Source organism: Lissotriton vulgaris, chromosome 6 (assembly GCF_964263255.1).
Source record: "Lissotriton vulgaris chromosome 6, aLisVul1.2, whole genome shotgun sequence".
NCBI lineage: Eukaryota > Metazoa > Chordata > Amphibia > Caudata > Salamandridae > Lissotriton > Lissotriton vulgaris.
Window position 1 is genome coordinate 931,996,570 of NC_141694.1, and position 21,438 is coordinate 932,018,007.

General features: G+C 40.3%; 1 protein-coding gene across 3 annotated transcripts in view; it reads left to right on the top strand.

Moving 5' to 3' along the window:
• Positions 1–9,712, top strand: part of OVOL2 (ovo like zinc finger 2) — a 36,994-nt gene extending 27,282 nt beyond the window's left edge. For all 3 annotated transcript variants that reach the window (XM_086926917.1, XM_086926918.1, XM_086926916.1), the window contains one exon: positions 6,177–9,712. In XM_086926917.1, coding sequence (XP_086783043.1) covers positions 6,177–6,490 — 314 coding nt within the window. In that variant the 3' untranslated portion in view covers positions 6,491–9,712. The remainder of the gene's footprint in view (positions 1–6,176) is intronic.
• Positions 9,713–21,438: the final 11,726 nt, after the last annotated feature.

Below are 21,438 nucleotides of genomic sequence, written 5' to 3' on the forward strand. Positions count from 1 at the left end.
AGGGAATGGGAGCCATGGACATGGAATCCCAGAAGAGAACAACCCTATATGGAAGGATGGAGGGGAATACCAACCAGTAACCGTTTCTCTACTCTAGAAATGGTAGATTGACCACCATCAACCCAAAGATCCATGGAGCATGGATTGATATATCTCTTGTCGCCTATAGCTCTTAGGGAACCACAAACCCAAATAAAAGATACAATCCATTACCGGGCCAAACAAAAATTAGGGGTAAATAATAAAGTTCCCTACAAACAACAAACATACCCTAGTTTGTATTTAACAACAAATGATTCTCACGAAAGCATTAATAACACACTTAGTAATAGGGGAGACGATGAATCCCCACCGGAAGGTAGTCAAGATAAGTTCATAGCCCAGTGTGTCAGAGAACCAAGAGAAGGGACCCCCAGAATACCCCTGAAAGTAGACTCAGGAACATCCCAGGCAAATCGATATAACACTAGGCAAAACATGTCCATTGTAACATGGAAAATTGCTGGACTCTCCAAAAAAGCGGCAGACCCAACTTTCTTGAATTTGATTAATAAATTTGATATAATATCCCTACAGGAATGCTGGGATCTGGAACCTACTAACATAGAGGGTTTCAGTACTAACTTTACTCCAGCTATCCAGACTAGCAAGGGCAGATGCTCAGGCGGTCTCTGCCTATATGCCTCAAATAGGGCTAAATATAACATTAGAGAGAATAGACCTGCCACAAGATAGCCTTATGAATAAAAAAATCAGTCATTCTTTGCAAGCATTCTTAGTGAAGGGGAAAGGGGCCGCCAGCTTTCTCTTAATTAATCTATACAATAATATAGCGAGGGATGAGCAAGTAGAATTTATAGATCAACTGTTAAATGTCCTGAAGAGGGGAATGGGAGGGGACAAACTAGAAAGACGTGATATAATAATGGGAGAATTTAATTGTCATTTATGCCCATATAGTGGAACATCTGTTTGTGATATAAGCAGCCTTAATGGCGACTTTTCTACCCACTTTGAGCATACACACATTGGAAACCTAATGAATAAATTGTTACATGAATGGGACCTAGGTTTTTTCAATGAGTTAACTGAGCCAATGACCGACTTCCAACCAACATTTCATGGAAGGGGGTCACTCTCGACAATAGATTTTATATTGATGTCAAATAGCCATCACAGGGATGCCCTGGAATTCAAAATAGAAGATATAGCTATGAGCGATCACTATCCGATCAGTGCTAAATTTTATGTTGCCCCTAGCATTAACCAGTCAGTGGATATAACGGAAAGTCTTTGTAATTCAATATCTTTGGCATGCACAAACGACTATTCCATAAAATGGTCTAAAGTAAATACAGAAAACTTTTTGAAAATTTTGATCATGAATGACCCTGACCTTTTTCTGACATGTCTCGAATATCCCCCAAATCCACCTGCAGTAAAAACTGCTTTTGAAAAAATAGCAATTACAATTAGGAAAAACCTTACCAGAAAACAAAAAGAAAGTTCCAGGGCCAAGAGCACAGGCTGGTTTAATTCAGAATGCTCAAAAGCCCATAATACACTCAAAGACACACTAAAAAAATCACCAAAAAATCAAACAGAAATTAGAATTGCCCGATTGGCTTATAAACAGTCAATCAAGAAAAGAAAAAGGGAACTTAAAGACGCAGCTTGTGAGGCACTATTAAAAGCGAGTACCTTAAGGGATAACATTGCCTTATGGAGGGAAGTGAACGCACCTTTTTTTAGGGACAGGACGTCAGACCTCATAGAATTTGCCATTACTGAGGATGTTTGGATCGACCATTTTACAGAGCTATATAAATTAGATGAGCTGATTGAACCATATAACCCCGAAGTAAAGAGCTTACAGGAGAATGACCCCCAGAGAATCCAGACAGAGTCATTTCCACTCCTTACTCATTTTACACACACAGAAATAGAACAGGCTATACTGGAAAGTGCAAACTCCAAAGCTCCAGGACCAGATGGAATCCCAATTGACATATTCAAAGACAATATGCCTCTATGGGCCCCCATCCTCACAAACGTTCTCAATTCTTTTGCAACGGAAGGTTTCCCTACAACATGGTAAGAAGCCATAATAATTCCAATTTTTAAAAAGGGAGATAGAATGGACCCAAAATGTTACAGACCAATCTCCCTGCTGGACTCTATGATGAAGGTAGCCGGAAGAGTATTGTTGAATCAACTACAAGCCTGGGCCGTGGAAAAAGGTGTCCTCTCTAAATTCCAATATGGATTTGTTTCTGGCCTTGGCACGGTGGAGCAATGCCTCAACTTAGCCCTGATTACAGATAAATACCTAATGGCTAAGAAAAGCAACTTATATACGAATTGTCTGAAACTCAATTCAGAAAAAACTGAAGTGGTCATCTTCGGTCACCTCTCCCCGGGCTGGTCACCTGTCTGGTGGCCACCATCTTTCGGTCCCCCGCCGAGTCCAGCTAGCAAAGTGAGAAATCTAGGCGTCATCTTCGATGCTGGCCTCAATTTTATGGCACATGCGAATAAAACTGCGGCTTCAGCTCATATGAAATTGAGAATGATTAGGAAAATACTACCTTTCCTACCGAACAAGGCCGGGAAAACACTGGTCAGCTCACTAGTCCTGTCCTCCTTGGACTATTGTAACGCTCTATTCTTAAATGCCCAAGTCCGAGTGACAAATAAGATGCAGTCAATCCAAAATGCAGCCGCACGAATGCTGGCTGGGATCCCCAAGTTCGCACCAGTTACAAACATCATTAGAGATCTCCATTGGATCCCGATACGCAGCCGTATCAAATTCAAATCGCTGTGTATTGTTTACAAGTCACTCAATAATCAAGGTCCCCACTTTCTCAAACAGAATCTTCTCCATCATGTCCCAACCCGATCTCTTCGTTCCTCTATTCAGAACCTCTTGGCTGTGCCTCGCACTAGAACAGTCACCTGGGGCGACAGGCGTTTCCTGGTTGCCGCCCCTAGACTCTGGAACACCCTTCCTGCACATATCCGAGCAAGTCCCTCCCTGTTCACATTCCGCAAACAGCTAAAGACGTGGTTATTTGACCAATAGCCTTGTATATCTTCTTTACCCCAGTTGCTGATCCATCCCTTAATCAGCGCCGAGACGCCCACGGGTATTCGCCGCGCTCTACAAATGTCAATAAATAAATAAATAAATAAATATGACTTTTGTTGATTTAAGCTCAGCATTTGACTGCCTTAACCACAGCATACTTTGGTCCACCCTCATAGATTTAGGAATTGATATAAACATACTTGCTTTTATAAAGGAACTATACCGAAAAGCAGGGGCCAAGGTCCGCTATGAAAAAAATGGAAATTGTACCAAAAACTTCCCCATAAAAAAAGGCGTCCGACAGGGATGCATCCTCGCTCCGTTCCTTTTTAATCTTTATATAAATAGTGTCGCAGACTACCTGGCCAAGCTAGAAGTAGATTATCCAAAAATTAATGGCATGGCAGTTCCAATTTTACTATATGCGGATGACGCTGTCATCATGTCTAGGACACAGTTAGGGCTTCAGAAAGCACTGTCAGGTTTCTCCTTATTCATGGGTATGAGAGGACTCAAGATAAATGTGGGTAAAACCTTTACTATGTGCTGTAGTACAAAAAAGAAAACAGTCTGCAACACTTTTTAAAATTCAACAAAGATAAGCTTAACAAAAACTTTTAGCTACCTGGGCGTTCTTTTTAATAATAAGGGAACGTGGAATACAGCCATTAATACACGTAACTTGGCATTTTCTAGACAAATTGGTGCCCTAAAAAAGTTTGCTAAAAAACTAGGTGGAAAGCCGATCCAGATACTGCTTAACATCTACGCAGCAAAATGCGTTTCCACAGCGACGTATGGTGCAGGAATCTGGGGTATGGCGGATTGTCGTGAGATACAAATTAGTGAGAACGCCTTTCTCAGATACTTGCTAGCAGTACCGGGATCTATCTCTACCACCATTTGTCACAATGAGCTTGCCCGGGTCCATATCACTGACACAATTAAGACGAGCCCAATTTTGCTGTGGCATAAAATATGGACCTCGAATAAAACAGACTTTAGTAAAGATGTGATCACAGATTGCATGGCCTTAGCAGCCTCACTGAAAATACCCTGGCTTTCCTATGTCAGAAAATTTCTAAATTCTTTAGGGCTCTCTGACTTGTATGAAAACCCTACTTCATGTTCTTCAATTTCGAAAAAGGCACTTAAGGAATGCTGCCTAGGTTTGCTTGAAGATAGGCGCTCTTATCTAGAGGGCAACAAGCTAACAATCGTTTATCATCATCTTTTGCTGCATGGAGCAGGTGTTCCGATCTATCTGTCCCCTACATACTCTGCTTACACGAGATTACTGCTAACCAGGATGAGGACTGACTGTTTTTACCGACTGTTAACATTCCCTACTATAAATGATTGGTCTGCTAATCTGATGAATTGTCCTTGTGATAACACCTCTAAACAATCAAATATCCATTTTATATTATTTTGTAAATATTATGAATGGGGAAGAAAGAGGCATTTACTCCCATTGTTAAAACTATGGGGTCTTAGACAAACCAGACCAGCCTTACTTAAACTATATATGCTTCAGGATGAAATTACAGTGGTGGCAGCAGCTAGGTTTTTGAAATATGCAGTAAAGTGTAGAGCGTCCATGAACTGATTGATGTTACAGGTCTAATGTAATCAGGTCTAATGCAAACACCTTTGTAAATAGTTTTTTCTTTTTAAACAAATAAAACTGTGATTTTATGCATTTTAAATATTGTTGTGTATTGAATTGTGCTTTTATGGTTTTTACTGTCAAAAATCGAATAAAGCTATCTTTGAATTGAAATTGACATTGTTCTGCATTCTGTCCATCAATTGTTGTTTTTGCATTTCCTGGCTGAAGACGGCTGATAGCCAGAAACCGGTCCTAGGATGCTTGATTCCGGTCCAGGAAAGACATGGCTTGGATGTTCGGGCTGGACTGTTCCCATGAGGCACAGGGTCAAGGCTGATTTGCATATGACCATGTCTGAACTGGGGTGGTGTGGAGTGCAAAAAAAACGATGGATTTAGACCCAGATCTCTGTACTGGGGTGAATGTATGACATTGTTCTGCATTCTGTCCATCAATTGTTGTTTTTGCACATTACATAAGGACTTCGGAGTACATGAACTACATATAAAATATGAAACAGAAACTTGCATCTAAACATAAAAGGAAAATGTACATTGGTGTGTACGAGAGATGTGCAATTTAAACTAACAGCATAGATATAATCTGCCAATATTTGCAGGAAGTGAGGACAAATTATTGGCAGGAATTGAGCGCAAAGAATATAGAAATAGCATAATGATATTATATAGCATAGCATTATGATAAACAGGTTGGTCAGTTCGTACGTCAAAAAAGCAACGGAGGCCCCAGCCGCTAGCCCTGTCCCTGCCATCGCCCCACAGGATGGGCTCATGCTACATAGGGGGAATCAAAAAGAACACAGGCCTGATATAACACAATATGACATACTTTCCCTCCCTTACTTATAACACCAATACACACCAATTCCCAATCCTCCTATTCTGTACCCTTAACCCTTTAACCTAACTCAATATCCTTTACCTTATAATACTTAACCCACAGCCCTATATTATTTTCCCTGTACCCCATACATCTAATCCAGTATCCATTATCCCTACCTTCATCTCCTTAAACTATATAGCTTTTACCCTTAAACCAATATCCCTGTATCACTAAGGGCATACCCTTAATCCCTATTTGCGATTCCCTAAAGCCTTATCCCTTAGCCCCTTTACCTCTTAAAGACTGTCCTTCAATGTATTTTGAAAGCAAACCCATTGTGAAATATTCTTTCGTTTGTATTTATTTGCATAACTAATAACTGGGAACTGTTATTTTTAGAAGTGTACCTTTCAAAGTTATGAGTCAGTGCAAACGGTTTCACGCAAATCAGCCACATATGCATTCCAAGTGCCTGTTTCATGTCTCTGCCACTGAACTTAGAATACAGGCAAACTACAATGAAAAGTGCCAGCATTACATTGTGGTTGGTTGCGCCAGTCTAAGCTTTACACATAGAGTTCCCATATCAATTTCGAACTGCTTCTAACAATTGGTGTCATTGTTTTACAGGCATCCGCCCCTACAAGTGTGAAATCTGCAACAAAGCCTTCACTCAGCGCTGCTCTCTCGAGTCCCACCTTAAGAAGATTCATGGGGTCCAACAGGGCTTCGCCTACAAGCAAAGGCGAGATAAGCTTTTTGTCTGCGAGGACTGCGGCTATACTGGCCCATCGCAAGAGGATTTGTACGTACACGTGAACAGCGTTCACCCCGGCAGCGCTTTCTTGAAAAAGACCACAAAGAAACTGGCAGCCATTTTACAAAACAAACAAAGTACCAATCTACAGACGAGCTCTTCACCTGACGACGACGAAGCAGAATGAAAGACTTGCGACCTTAACCCATGCAGTGAAGTTTACAGATCACTATAGACTATTTTTCTAAAATACGAGCAGATCAGGCTGTGGGATATGAAAAAGGCTTTTAACTGTATAAACTTTTTAAGCTGGATGGTAAAGGGGAAACATGACGATATTTTACAGTGCAGTGAAAATAATGTTTCCATACAAAATATCCAGAAAGTAGGAATCAAGTGTTCTGCTTCTTTTATGATACTTTGGATTTACAGAATATTTTTCTTAAAATAGAATTTTAGTACATTATGAAACGTTAGCACTTTAGTAGCATCTGTGCAAAATGTCAGGTACATGAGAAAGATGGGATTGAAGGAGGGGGACAAGCATGACCAATTAGCGCCCTTGCTGCATTTTGATCCCAGATGGCCTCGAGGTACATGCATTTGTACAGACCAGATGGAGGGATACCAGAAATGCAACTTCTGTGCCTTCCGTTCATCCTGCAATTCACTGACTATCACTATTTTAAGGGGTGTTGAAAATACTGCCAATGTATTTTCAGTGCTCAAAGAATTTCCACAAAGACTAGAAAACTGTAATATCAGAAATTATCCCACAGCATCTGGATGTTCACCTAAGTTTATGATCTACATCATGTCCACAGTGGTGCAAGTTTCAAGCCACTTAATTTCTGAACTTCGAAATCATCTCTTTTATATGTACACACGTGTAAAGCAACCAATGCTTCTCATTAGTATATGCAAGCATGCTTTGGAGAAAGCAAATGAGTTCAAAACACAAGGCAATTCATAGCCTATTCTTAGGAACCCTTCAATTGCTGCTTCTCTGGGTACCCTCTCATCTACTAAGGTGTCAGTATCTATGGGACTGGACATTTTTTAAACCCCTGGACCTCTTCAAGTTCCCTGTTAATGTTTAAAAGGATACTCTGAAGCCTAAGTCTTTTCCAGGCGATGGTTCTGGTGAATGCACAATCCGCGATTGCATGAAACCACAAATAAACCCACTTTGTGGGGGTTCTGTTGCCAATTGCATATGTGTGCAAACCCACCCTTTTAATTCAGCTACACTGAATCACTGATTTATGTTTTTGTCCTTGACTTAAAAAGATATTTATAATGGTTTCCCCATGTTTTTCTTCTGTTTTTAAATGTATGTGCTGAGTTATTTCTGATTATGGGTGCTACTGCTTGGACGGCTGCGTGTTTTGTGGGTAGGGTGCCTTTCGTTACTTTACACACAAGAGTAAAATAGGGTTATTGCCAGCCACTGTATAACAATGTAATGCTTCTGTATGATTGATAAACAGTGAAGATTTGTTCAAAAACTAAAACAGAAACCGTGTCACCTGTCTTTCCGAAGAACAAATACACTCTTCCAAACGTATTCCACTCGGATTCCCTTCAGTACCTAGAAGCCCAGCTGGCTGTCACTGTCCCTGTACTTCATAAGCCCCACTTCAGACACTTGATGTAGCAGACCAGCCTTGCTTTTTATACAACCCTTCAAGATGTACCTCCAGTTCCATAGGGGCCCAGACTTGGCTGTCTATATATAAGCTTTCATTGGTAAAAGCAAGGTCCACTGGAATTATGTGTTACTGACGGTGCCTATTTTCCACATAATTATAGGGTTTGAGCACTTGCCACATAATCCATCATCCATGCGTAAATTGCAGGTTTTAACAAAAAAATTGTTTCCTGCTCAAACGGATCAAAAGTAACTAAAAACGTGTTGCCGTGCAGCGGCAGGCCTTTTTCTGCATGGTGGCAGGTCATCTTTCAGTCGCCGATTGCTGCATGTAGGGTTGAAGCCGCTGCAAATTTGGTGAAACCTTTGTGCAGTGTTAACGCTTATACAATTAACACAATAGTGCATTGGTACTGCCATAGGGCACAGGGTCAAGACTGATTTGCATATGGCTGGGTTCAAACTGGAATGGCATGGTGAGCAAAAAAACGATGGATTTAGGCCCAGATCTCTGTACTGGGGTGAATGTATGACAGTGTTCTGCATTCTGTCCATCAACTGTTGTTTTTACAAAATGTATAGCATTATGCCACGTCATTTGCCTTTTCTTACCGCATAACTTATTCGACCCTCAAATATAACTTGGTCCTCCCCTGCTGCATGATTCCAGTGGCCCTGGGGATAGGGGCTAGTAAACACAGGACAGTCATCGTGATCCGTGGTAGCTTAACCTTGGAGGTTATGAACCAGTGGGAATATTTACAAGGTGGGATCATTTCCATGCCAAGATGGTCTGAAGACTGCTAGGGCTAGAATTTTAAGGGAATATACAGAAGATACTCTAAAACAACATAATTCCTTCCAGACACTCACTGAGAGTGGATAATCTGCAGGATGAAAAACAAACTCAGTTTCCGACACTGTAAAATTCATACACTTAGGAAGAATTGCCTGGGTGCCTAGGAATTAACCTAATATTCCACTGTCTAAAAATCATGATGAACTGAAAAAAAACAATTGGATGAAAAGATTATAAAAAGATAATGTACAGGCCATTGTCTGCCAAAGTCCTTATGAACACGTTTTGCCAAAGCTGGGTCACCTCGGGTAAGTGGCAGGCTAGAAAAGGGACTGATGCCCTGCCAATGAAATCTCTGTGAAAGCTGGAGGTCACAATTCTATGTGACTGGTCCACTTAGCCAATCATCCTTCCCAGGTTGATTATGCGAGCACCATTGAGACAGCACATCTCTTATACATAGCACTTCACGGATGCGAGCCAGTGCCGCAAATGCCATACAAAAAACACATTGTTACTGCCATGCACAAGTAATTTACTCACACATGAAAGAAACTGAGAGTTTGATTATTGATTTTTTAAAATCATTTCCTGAGTAAGGGCTTTAAATATTGGAATAGACCAAAATGAGTTTTTTAAACACATTTTAATTTGAGTATGCTTCCTATTTTGTGGCTAACTGGTTCCGCTAGAACATTTGACAGCTATGCAATAAAGCAACGTACACTTTATTTTTGAGTCACGTTGCATCAGATTCCTAGAAACGACATGACAATTGTTTTATTGAGAAATGTAGGAAAAACAACCGCTGTTCTATGTTTTAGGTGTATAATGGAAAGTAGTAATTTTCGGTTAAAATTGCAATGTGTTCAAAGAATGGTAAAATGTGTATGGTAAGTTCATTATTAAGGCCTTCATTGAAGGTGTCCAAAAAATAAAATTCTATTTGTTATACATTTGAGGAGATGGTTGGTGAAATGGAAAAATAACATGGTGTAAAATGCCTACTGGCTGATTTGGTAATATACAATGATGTTTTCAGATTGAAATCACCAGCCCTGAAGGGGCATTGTGCGACAAGATGCTGGTGCATAAGGGTGTGAACAGGATTTTGCAACCCATGAGAAGACATGAAATGATCACAAGTAGTCTGATATTCTAAGAGTTGCATCCATCATGCAGAATTATCAGTCATGTTATCGCTTGAACCAGAAATTGTTATTTCTCTTGTCATAAGATGCACCTGTTTCAGTTGTTGCTTGAGTGAAGTTAGACTTGCAATGTAAAGGGTTGCACCAAAGGGCCTTGTGCTGTTTATGAGACCCCTAGAGTGTGTAATTGGCATTCTAAAATCAACCCAAATAGGTTCAGAGCAGTGATGTAGCCACATTGCCGCTTTTGCTTGTGTCTGTGACCAAGTAAACCTGCTCTGTTGGGGAAGATGATGAAGTTCCTTACTAGCCGTGCAGCACATCCCTGCTGCATCAGGAGGAGGGAGACAAAGGGAGTTGTTTTCTCTTTTGATAGAAACTGTTAGCTTCATGTAAACAGTTGGGGGGGGGGGGGCACTATATGTTGCCTTTGAATTTACAATATTACATTTAAATACAACTTCTGGACAAGAAAGATGATTGAGTAGAAGCCCGGCACTCTGGACAACAAGGGAACCTCCGAAATCACTTCCTTCTGCAAAAGAGCAGCCACTACTTTCTGAATCATGAGTAAGGAATGGGACGGGGGCTTCCGGACAAGTAGTAAAGAAGATTATCAGTAAGTAATCAAGGCATTACAGCAAACAGCATGTTCACTGGCCCTCTTATCGATAGTTACACTACACGTGAGGATTCGGTATTAATAATCCATCACGGTGTTTGTAAAGATTGATCCACAAATTTAATTGTAGAGCACCAGATTTATAAGTCAAATAATAAAGCAGACCATGCATCCAGTTCTGTCTATTTTGTCCAATCAGTATTTCCACCATCACCCAGAGCATAATTGTTATTATTATTAATTGAGTCTTGGTAAGTACAAGCATATCACCCTTGAAGGGTCTCATGGCGCTGCTGAGAGAATTCCCACGGATATCGAAACAGTGCAATGCGATTAACTAGAAAATCCAGGTTTTTGACCTTTTTTGAATTGTCTGTGGTCGGTACAGGCCCGTAGTTGTATGGGGACCTGATTTCAATATTGGGGCTAGGTATGAAAATGATGTGTTGCCATTTCTGGCGGTACAGCCCTATGGGGAAGCAACAAGTGTTTTCAACAGGCCCGTAGATTCCTTATTGTTGCATACCATTTAAGTTTTCTCTGTATGTACTGGGGACCATTTCCATACAGAGATTGTGTCAAGCAAAGTAGTTTGAACAATGTTCATTTCCTTATTGGTAACCAGTGTAGGTTTTTTAGGATGGGGTCTGAGGGTGAAAAAGGGAGAATATGAAATACAAGATGTGTTGCACTGTTTTGTACCACCTGGAGCCTGGTATAAAGATCTTAATTCATGGAGGCAATTGAGGCATTTCCAAAGTTAAGGTGACTGATAACAACACCTGGACTAGGGATTTTCTTGATCCTAGTTGAATCTATTGGAATATTTTCCTTAGGTTGCGCATGATACCGAAGCAGGTACCTGAGATATAGTTTACATGATCTTCAATTGATAGTTTGTTGTCTACAATTATTCCCAGATTCCTTCTTGTTGCTTTTGGGATGGGACTTGGACTGAGGCTTTTTGTCCACCAGTCGTCCAACCATGATTCATGCACTCTCCAGAAGAGTACCACCTCTCTTTTACTTGCATTTCGTTGCAAGCAGTTCATATATATCCAGTTGGGGATACGATTCATGCAGTCTCTAAATTTTGTTTTGGTATCTGCAGGCTTAGGTTCCATGGTTATGACCAACTGTGTGTCATCTACATATGAGATAACATCAAATCCTTATGATTTTATGGCATTTGCAAGAGGTGCGACGTATATATTTTAAAAAGTGTGGGACTTAATGCTGAACCCTATGGGACTACCTTGTCAATAGGTATGGTTTGAGATACACAGAACATAGGGGCATATTACCAACAACTAGCGATATTTATCGCTATATGGGCTTAGGGATTTTTTTTTATCGCCAAGCATCGCCGGATATTATTGCAGAGATAACGAGCTATTAGCAATGTTTATCTCTAAAGCGGTAAAATAGCCGGTGATAGCCGTGAAATGCATGAATATCGCTGAGAATACAGTGATATTCACGCATTAACGCCAATAGGGTCTTAGCCATAATATCCACCTCACATTGAATATAATGGCTAAGAACTGGTCTGAGCAGGCGTTCGCTTTTGGAGATATTCGCGCTTAGGGCGAATATTTTCATCGCTACGCCTGCGTTGATAATAGGCGATAGCGACTGTTTTTAGTTGCTAACAGGTTGGGTACGCCCACTTTGCATGTCATTAGCGATAAATATCGCTGACATGCAAAGCGGGCCCCAAACCGCTCGCTATCACCTAAAAGCTGTCGCTAACCGATATTAGGGACAGCTTGCTAATAGGGCAATGAAATTATCGCCGCTTAGCGGCCAAAAACGGCTGCTAAAGCGGCGATAATTTCATTTTGCCCGCCTTGATAATATGCCCTTCTATTTGTACCGCGAGTGTCCTTCCATTCAGGAAATTCTTTAGCCAACTGAGGGCTTTCTCTCAGACACCGATCACTTCTATCTATTTGGTAGGATTACATGAGAGATGGATTTGAATGCGGCTGCTAGATCTAATAGGACCAGCATCGCCGAGTGTCCTTCGTCTAGAGAGAGTCTTATGTTCATTACTTCAGCATAGTATCTGGGGTAAACAGTTTCCCTCTGGTCATTCAAATTATCCTTCAATTTCCATTCTTAATGGTACAGCTATATTTCTTTCTTTCACCGGTGTCCACTTAAGAATGTCTCTACATCAGTGTTCGCATTTATGTTTAGCTTCAATATAGGCCTTTTTGCCAGAAGTCTGTAAAATGCCATTAGTTTATGTTAACTTTTGACCCTTTGGCTTAGGATGAAGGGCCAACAAATATTTTACGATCATCCAATATCATCTATCATACAACGTCTTGTAGTTTAGTAGTAACCACTGTTACCTGTAAGGTGCCCGTGCACCTCTGTCCCCACGAGTGCGCAATGCTGTGTGTGAAGTGCGTGCACACAGCACATCCTGCGAGAGCGTTCGCGCCACTGCTTTTATAAGGTGAGTGGCATGAAAAACAGGCATGTCCTGGCTGTGGAGGAAGAGATCACCTTGAAGAGAACATGAGGGAGCGGCAGGGAAGTGTTTCTCTTGTGGCAGCCTCTTGTTGAATCATGAACAGGGCTATGAGGGACGGTATCTTCCCTCAGCAATGGAAGAAGGCAGTGTTAAAGCCGCTGCTCAAGAAACCATCTCTCGATCCTGGGGTGTTAAAGAACTTCCGCCCTATCTCACTGCTCCCTGCTCCTGCGAAGATGCTGGAAATCCATCTGAATAAGCATCTTGCAGGCTTCGTGGAAAGCTCAGGTCAGCTGGACCACTCGCAGCACGGCTTCAGGAGGGAACACAGCACTGAGTCTGCCCTCACCATAGTGTTGGATAATATCCGCACACGAGTTGATAGGGGTCAGACCACCCTCCTGATCCTGCTAGATCTCACAGCTGCCTTCGACACCCTTTCTCCCTCAGTTTTAACATCTCGCCTGAGGGAGATTGGGGTTGAGGGGTCTGCCCTATGCTTGCTGACCTCCTTCCTCGATCAGAGAGAGCAGAGGGTGAAGCTGGGGGACTTTCTATCTCCATCCCTGTCTGTGCAATGTGGGGTCCCTCAGGGGTCGGCATTAAGCCCGACCCTTTTTAACATCTATGTGACCCCACTTGCCAGACTCATAAGATCTTTTGGGATGGAGGTAGTTTCCTACGCCGACGACACCCAGATCCTCGTCTCTCTCTCCCAGTCGGCCAGTTCGGCTGCCTCCAACTTTAGATCTTGCATGGGGGCAGTCGCTCAATGGATGATTCACAATTCATTGAAATTAAACGGGGAGAAGACGGAGGTCATGGTGTTCGGAGGAAAGGAAGAGACATGGTCGGCGGATTGGTGGCCGGACTCTCTGGGAGCCTGTCCTGTCCCTGCTACATCAGCTAAAAACCTAGGAGTCCTGATTGACCCCACCCTCAGCATGCGTCAACAGGTCAATAGGACAGTCTCAACCTGTTGGGGAATTATCCATGTACTGAGGAAGATCAGACATTATCTCTCTCAGCAGGCCAGAAAACAGATAGTGATTGCACTCATTGGCTCCCGTCTGGACTATTGTAATGCGCTGTATGCAGGACTAAACAAGGGTCTGCTGCAGCGTTTGCAAATGGTCCAGAACACGGCGGCCAAATTTGTTTTAGACCTGCCTAGACGCGCCTCGGCCACATCCGCCAGAAAATGGCTACACTGGCTCCCCATTGAAGACCGGATCCTCTTTAAAACATTGTGCATGACCTATGGGGCTTTGGCCAGAGGTAGTGCCACTGGGATTGGATCCATCCTGTCTCCCTATAGCCCCTCGAGGAATCTACGCTCTAGCGACAAATCTCTTTTATCAGTGCCCCGCATCCGTAGAGCTAAATGGGGTGGCAAAGCCTTCTCCACTGTGGTACCTAAGTGGTGGAACACCCTTCCGGGGGATCTTAAGTCCCTTCCCACCATGCAGTCATTCAGAAAGGCTCTGAAAACTCGGCTTTTTGCGAAGTTATACTCGTAGTTGTGTTCTGCCTTTCTATGTTTTGATCTGTTTTGTTAGGCGCCTTGATGCCTCCGGGTTTTAGTTGCGCACTATACATTTTATTTCATTCATTTATTCAGCCTGTGGGATTAAGGAGGGCACCTGCAATTGATGCGTTTCTTTTGTTTCTAATGGCGGCTGCGGGCAGATTGTGTGCTTTTGTTCATGTTAATTGCAGCGCCCATCACAAGCTGCGATTAATGGTACACAGTCTAAATATCAACTTTTTTATATCGACCTACAAAAATATCGAGTTGGAAATATCGAAGGTATAGAATATCGAGGTCAAGAATATCATTGGACGGAATATCGACCCTAAGGTAAGTAATATCGATTTTTTTTATATCGATGTAAGTAATATTGAAGATAGTAATATTGATATTTGTATTATTGTTATGTATTTTATAATGTATGTGTAATATGTTTTTGTTAAGTATTTTTTTTAATTATATGTGTACTATTTTTATATATTGCCAATGTTATTTTTAAGTAAATTTAATGTTTTAGTACCGGAGCGGGTTGTGGGTTTATAGGGGAATAGGGTGGGAAGTAACTAAAATATACTAAATTAATTATAAATTTTTAGAAATTATAAAATTAATTTAAATACATTTTTGTTTTTATTTCTGTAGCGGGTTGTGGGTTTTTAGGGGAATTGGGTGGGAAGCAATTTAATTGTAATTAATTGATGATTTTTATTTATTTATTAGTATGGATAATTATTTTTATTAATAATTTATTATTAATTGGCAATTAATTATTTTAATTGATAATTATTTTTTTTAATTGGTAATTCATGTTTTTAATTGGTAATTCATTTTTTCTAAATTGGTAATACATTTTTTAAATTGGTAAATAATTTTGTTAATTGGCAATTAATATTTGAATTGGTAATTAATTGTTATTCGTTGGAAATTATTCTTAATTAATTGGTAATCAATGTTTCATAAAAAGTATTATTTGGTATGAATTTCTTTTATTGTTTAATAATTTTTAATTGTGAATTAATTTTAAATAAATATTTTTTTGTAATGAAACATATTTTACTGTTTAATATTTATTATTTGACGAGTAATTTTTATTAATTAATATTTATTGTTAATTTATTGTTAATTAATTTTTCAATTGTAATTGCTTTTAATAATATTAATTGTTTGTAAATGATGTAGGTTTAAAACAAATTCAATTATTCATTATTTTAAATGCAAAAATTATTTATAAGTATGTTATATTTAAATTCTACGCGATCTAACATTTTCCTTACTGTTTCACTCCCTGGAGTTGGAATAGTAATTTTTACCCCTACGCTATCCAATGCTTTCCCTACTGTTACACTCTCTGGAGTTGAAATAGTAATTTTTACCCCTACGCTATCCAACGCTTTCCCTACTGTTGCCCCCTCTGGAGTTGGAATAGTAATGTTTACCTCTAAGCTATCCGACGCTTTCCCTACTGTTACACCCTTTGGAGTTGGAATAATAATTTTTACCCCTACGTTATCCAACACTTTCCCTACTGTTCCACCCTCTGGAGTTTGAATAGCAATTTTTACCTCTACGATATCCAACGCTTTCCCTACTGTTACACCCTCTGGAGTTGGAATAGTAATTTTTACCCCTACCCTATCCAGCACTTTCCCTAATGTTCCACTGTCTGGAGTTGGAATAATAATTTTTACCTCTACGCTATCCAATGCTTTCCCTACTGTAGCACTCTTTGGAGTTGGAATAGTAATTTTTACCCCTACACTATCCAACGTTTTCCCTACTGTTGCCCCCTCTGGAGTTGGAATAGTAATTTTTACCTCTACGCTTTCCCTACTATAGCACCCTCTGGAGTTGGAATAGTAATTGTTACCCCTATGCTATCCAACATTTCCCCTACTGTTGCCCCCTCTGGAGTTAGAATAGTAATTTTTACCTCTACGCTATCCAACGCTTTCCCTACTGTAGCACCCAAGGTTATCATTACTCTAGTTTTTTTGGGGACTTTGAATAGTATTTTTATTTATTTAGCTATTTAATATTTTTATTATTATTTTTGATAATGTATAATAATAACTTTAAAAATATTGAAAGTATATATATATATTTTAATGTATTAAATATAATTATTTACTTTTTATTTATGTTATTTTTTTATGTTTAGATGTATTTGTAATTTATAATATTTTTTAATAATTGATGAGTTATTAAAATAATTCTTAAAACTTATTATTAAGTAAGTATATATTATATATTTTTTATTGGTATGTTTAATTAATGTTATATTACTGTATATTTATTATTTAATAATTTAAAACATTGTTACATTTTTTAACTATGTTTATTTGGTCTATAAGTATTATTTACTTTATTTTACAATTTTTTAATTACAAAAAAACGATATTTTTAACATCAATATTTTTTCTCTCGATATTTTTGTACTTGCCATGTTGTAGATAAGATGTCGATAATCCTGCCTTCGATATTCCAGCGTTGATTCTTCTGTAGGTCGATATTTTGTCCGTCGATATTCTGTCAGTGATTCGGGACTAATATGAATAGCTTCACAAAAGCAGGTAATCTGCCCAGCAGCCGCGCTTTAGTAACAATTGAAATGCAACAAGTCTACAAACATGGTGTGGCGTGTGCGTTCAGGTGATTCTGAAAGCACACACCGTCTTTGTAGACTTGCTGCATTTCTTTTCTTAATAGAGCCGGGCTGCCGGGTGATGTGTGTATTTGTTAAAGTTTTCATCTTAGTTGCAGCTCATGACGGTGAGATTTACCTAAAAACTTTAACAAATGCACACATTACCCCGCAGTCCAGCGCTATTAAGAAAAAAATGCAGCAACAAAGCTGCCAATGTGGGACTTTTTCATAATTTCACTGTAATTATGGGTAACATTTGAACAGGGCTGGCATTAGTGCTTGTGGCGCTCGGTGCTACAATGTTTATTGGCACGCCCAACAGTGGTCGAAGTGGGAGGATAAAAGTAGAGGAACCGTGGGAGGAGAATCGGAGGGTTGGAATACCCTGAGGATTGGGTCAGTGGGTGGAGTCAAAGGTGTGTCCAGAAAGAGCAAAATATACCAATTTTTAGTATTTGTTTGGCCACTTCCAGCTTATTACCTTATTTATTTCAACCAGTAGATACACATTTTTATTTTGAGGTTTAATATGAGTTATTAACATAAAAATACATTCACAAAGTGGGATACGTTTCCAATCACAGAATGTCTTAAATATGCTGAAAAGTGAAATCACAAGCCATTTGTCTCTGAGCCATGCAGTTTCTGTCATCAGCAGTTCTCTCTTTTTCCACAAGAGCAGTTCAAACATGAATGTCAAAATGTCCTAGTTTTCAAATCTTTTCCACATAATTATGGCTCAGCCGTATTTGCCACATAATGGATCATCTGCTGCATAATCTGACGGTTTTTGGTAAAAAATTGTTTGCAGGTCCAACGGATCAAAAGTTACAAAAAAAGTTACATGTGTTGCTGCAAAGTGGAGGACCCTTGGCAAAGGTTGACTGGTCACCTTGCTCACTACTGCATTTGCATGTTACACTGGTACTAATGAGGCAAAGTCATTGCAGAGACTGATATCTTTAAAAATGTCAAAATAACAAACTATCAGAAATTGTACCGCACTACGCTGCAGCTTTTTTGTGCTGCATAACTTAGTCAACACTGCAACATAATTTTTTTCTCTATTACCGCATAATTCCAGTGGCCCCAAAGTAAGCAGCACATGTGAAAAGTGCTTGTGCATGAAGCAGAGAGATTGTGAAGTTTTCTAACTTAGTTATTTGTGCATGCAAATCTTGCATAGCTGATCCCTGGTGAGTTGCACTAGTACTGCTGAAATAAGACCAATGGTGGTACCAATGGATGAGGCTGGAGGTGATCTTCAGCATGGATTGTGATGGGCGGACCTTCAAGGTTAGCCCACACCTGCCACTGCCAGGGTCCACCTGCTGAAGTTAAGACATCAGGGCTTCTAAGGTCTAGCAGGAGTTCTAAGGTCTAGCATGGGAATGTGCTCCCTCAGGAGAGTGGTTTGATGGAGTGGTCATGAAGGCTGAACTTGGTTTCCCAGTTCAAAATTCGGAAGTTCTGCAATCTTGCAAAAGCTTGCTTTTATTTAATCGGCAACTATTTATGAGAGGTTTGAGCTCAATCGCTAATGCCGTTCACCGAGCAGAAACCCTAGTAAAGTGCAGGTCGTATCGTCCCTTCGTGCCAAGTACTAATAATGTTGTAAATTATCTTGTTAAAACTCATAAATTACCAGACCTGAGCGGCCGACTTAACGAGTGATCTCTTTCTTTCAGCATGGCGCTAGAGGCAGTCACATCTTTTGATATCTCGCCTCTGTAGAGATGACTGTGCAACCTCCTCTCCTCTCCTAATAGTCACGCATGAGGACAGGCAGTAGTGCGCAAGTTAACAGAATTCCTGCTGTGCCTCACTAGTGAGTTCCTGTTGGCAAATGGACACATTCACATTACGCCAATGTCATGAGATGGGGCTGGCTCGGGCTGAGTGCTCTCAGCAGCAATATGCAGCCAGCCAATGTAGTTAATTTACACCCCCCCCACCAGGCCATCGCGATCCATTGTTTTGATGAAAATAAACTTTTAAACTGCTGGCAGCAGTGCACAATGAATGTGCAGACAGAACAGTTCACTGACGCTGGCAGGCATGAAGGACGTGGTCCCCGCCCTGCTTGCCTGAGTGCATCAGCAGTGCTCCCCACTTGCTACTTTTAAGTATAAATTTGGAGTGATATTTGGCGCTGCACCCACACATGCGGTGTGGTTACTGGCGCTCATAGCCTTGACTGCAACGCACATAGACCTTACACTGCCGCACACAGAGGAAAAAAATTAGAGGGGACATTGGTAGTAACATTTTTCCAATGTTCCAGAATTATTGAGCAAGGCCACAGCAGATGGAAATAAACTCTTCCTTCTTGGCTATTTCGAGAGCACACCGTTAATCTCCCAGGGTTTATTTTTTCAGGAATACTTGTTTTGGGTGTGTTCTGCATAGAAAGTTAAAATGGATAATTTGAATCGGGCATTACTAGAAGCCGTTATGTGTAGAGGCTCCGCACAATTCTGCCAAGGATAGAATTGCTGGTCAGGGCAGTAAGCATTGCATTTGTCTTGTAGTGCCAAAGCAGGATGATGTTTTTCTGCTTGCGGTACTCTTTAAAGTGTTCTCTACTATACTGTGTTACCAAAAGTATGTCCGTTAAAAAGCCAGTGTTTTCAAGTATATTAGGGCACTTGGGGGCATATTACCAACGTTTAGCGATATTTATCGCTAACGATGCTTAGCAACACATTTTTTAACGCTAAGCATCGCCGGAAATTATCGCAGAGATAACTTGCTATTAGCAAGGTTTATCTCAGAAGTCATAAAAATCCTCGCGCTAACTGCCAATTGAGAGATTATCGCTGGAAAACCAACGATAATCTCTCGAAGTTTGGCGTTAGCTTGATGATAGGAGCTCACAAACTTAGCCATGATATTCACCTTCCATAGGATATCATGGCTAAGTCAGGAAAATACCAGGTGTAAAAAAAAGCAGTGCTAACCGTGGTTAGCGCAGCTTTTTTTTTATCACTAACAGGGTTAGCAAAATCCTTGATAATAGTAGAAATGTCGCTTAACAACATTTCTCCTATTATTTTTCTCTGGAACGCCCCCTTTGCATCTCATTAGAGATGCAAGGGGAAGCGTAGAGAAAAAGGGTGCTAACATGCGAATTTGCATGTTAGCACCCTGCTGCTGATAAGGAGATAATTTTATCTCCGCTTTCTTGGCTTTTAAAGCCAAAAAAGCAGAGATAAATCCCTTGATAATATGCCCCTTAGTCCATGTTAGTCATAGCGTTTTGGTGAGTCTAGTGTGCAGCAGGAATTGAATCGGTTCTCCCGCTAGTGGATCTGAGCTTCCTCAAAAATTCGGAACTCAGATCTTCAAGCACCCTCCTTCACCTCAACACAGTACAATTTTATCTTCTCACATTTGTTTGATCTGAGATAGTCTCCGAATGGGTATATTTTGTGTGAATGGGTGTTTTTAAAGTATTTATTTCATCACCCAATCCCGCATGTGTCTCTAGTCACACTGGGTATGGCATCTCTGCAGGGAGGGCTATCTAACAGACACAGGGACATAGTCCAGTGCCTCCAGGTCAAATGGGTCTTTTAGTACTAGTTTTTCCATGTGTTGCTTCCTAGATTAACAGCCTGTCACAAACGCCAAAAAGTAACCCTGTTAAAAATCAAGCATACCACGCGTTCAGGTGGACTCAGCTTCACCGTACTCTTAGGGCGCGTCTACACTGACATCAGTGGATCCAGTTCACAAAAAATGCTCTTGGACAAAAGACACATTTATTTCTGAATTTTTTATATAGTAAATTAGAGCGTTTTACAATAACAGGACAAAATTGCTGGGGTAAAGGCATCAGCACAATAAAGAGAGGAAAATGCAGAAATAGAGTTGGCGTCAAGACAACCTTGAAGGAGAGGGAACCTTAACCAGAATCTTTACATTTGATAGGAATAATCAAGTGAACACTTCAAATCTGTAAATAGAGCATCGGGAAAGGTTTTTAAACTATCAGTGATTGAAGAAGTGTTCCCAAGAGCAATGGTTTATGACAAAAGAAACGCGGAAGAAGAAAAAGAAAATGAGAAAAAAGCTACAAATAAAAGTAAGGAAGAAAGAGTATAGGGCGGAATAGAGAAAAGGATTTGTGTGCAGGACAGAGATTTGAAAGAAGAAGTTTGGGGCAATAATAGAAGCACCTTTAAAAAAAGAAGTTGGCTAAAGTTCTTCTTGAGCCTCGCAAAGGTAAGGTAGTGCATAGAACTGGAGG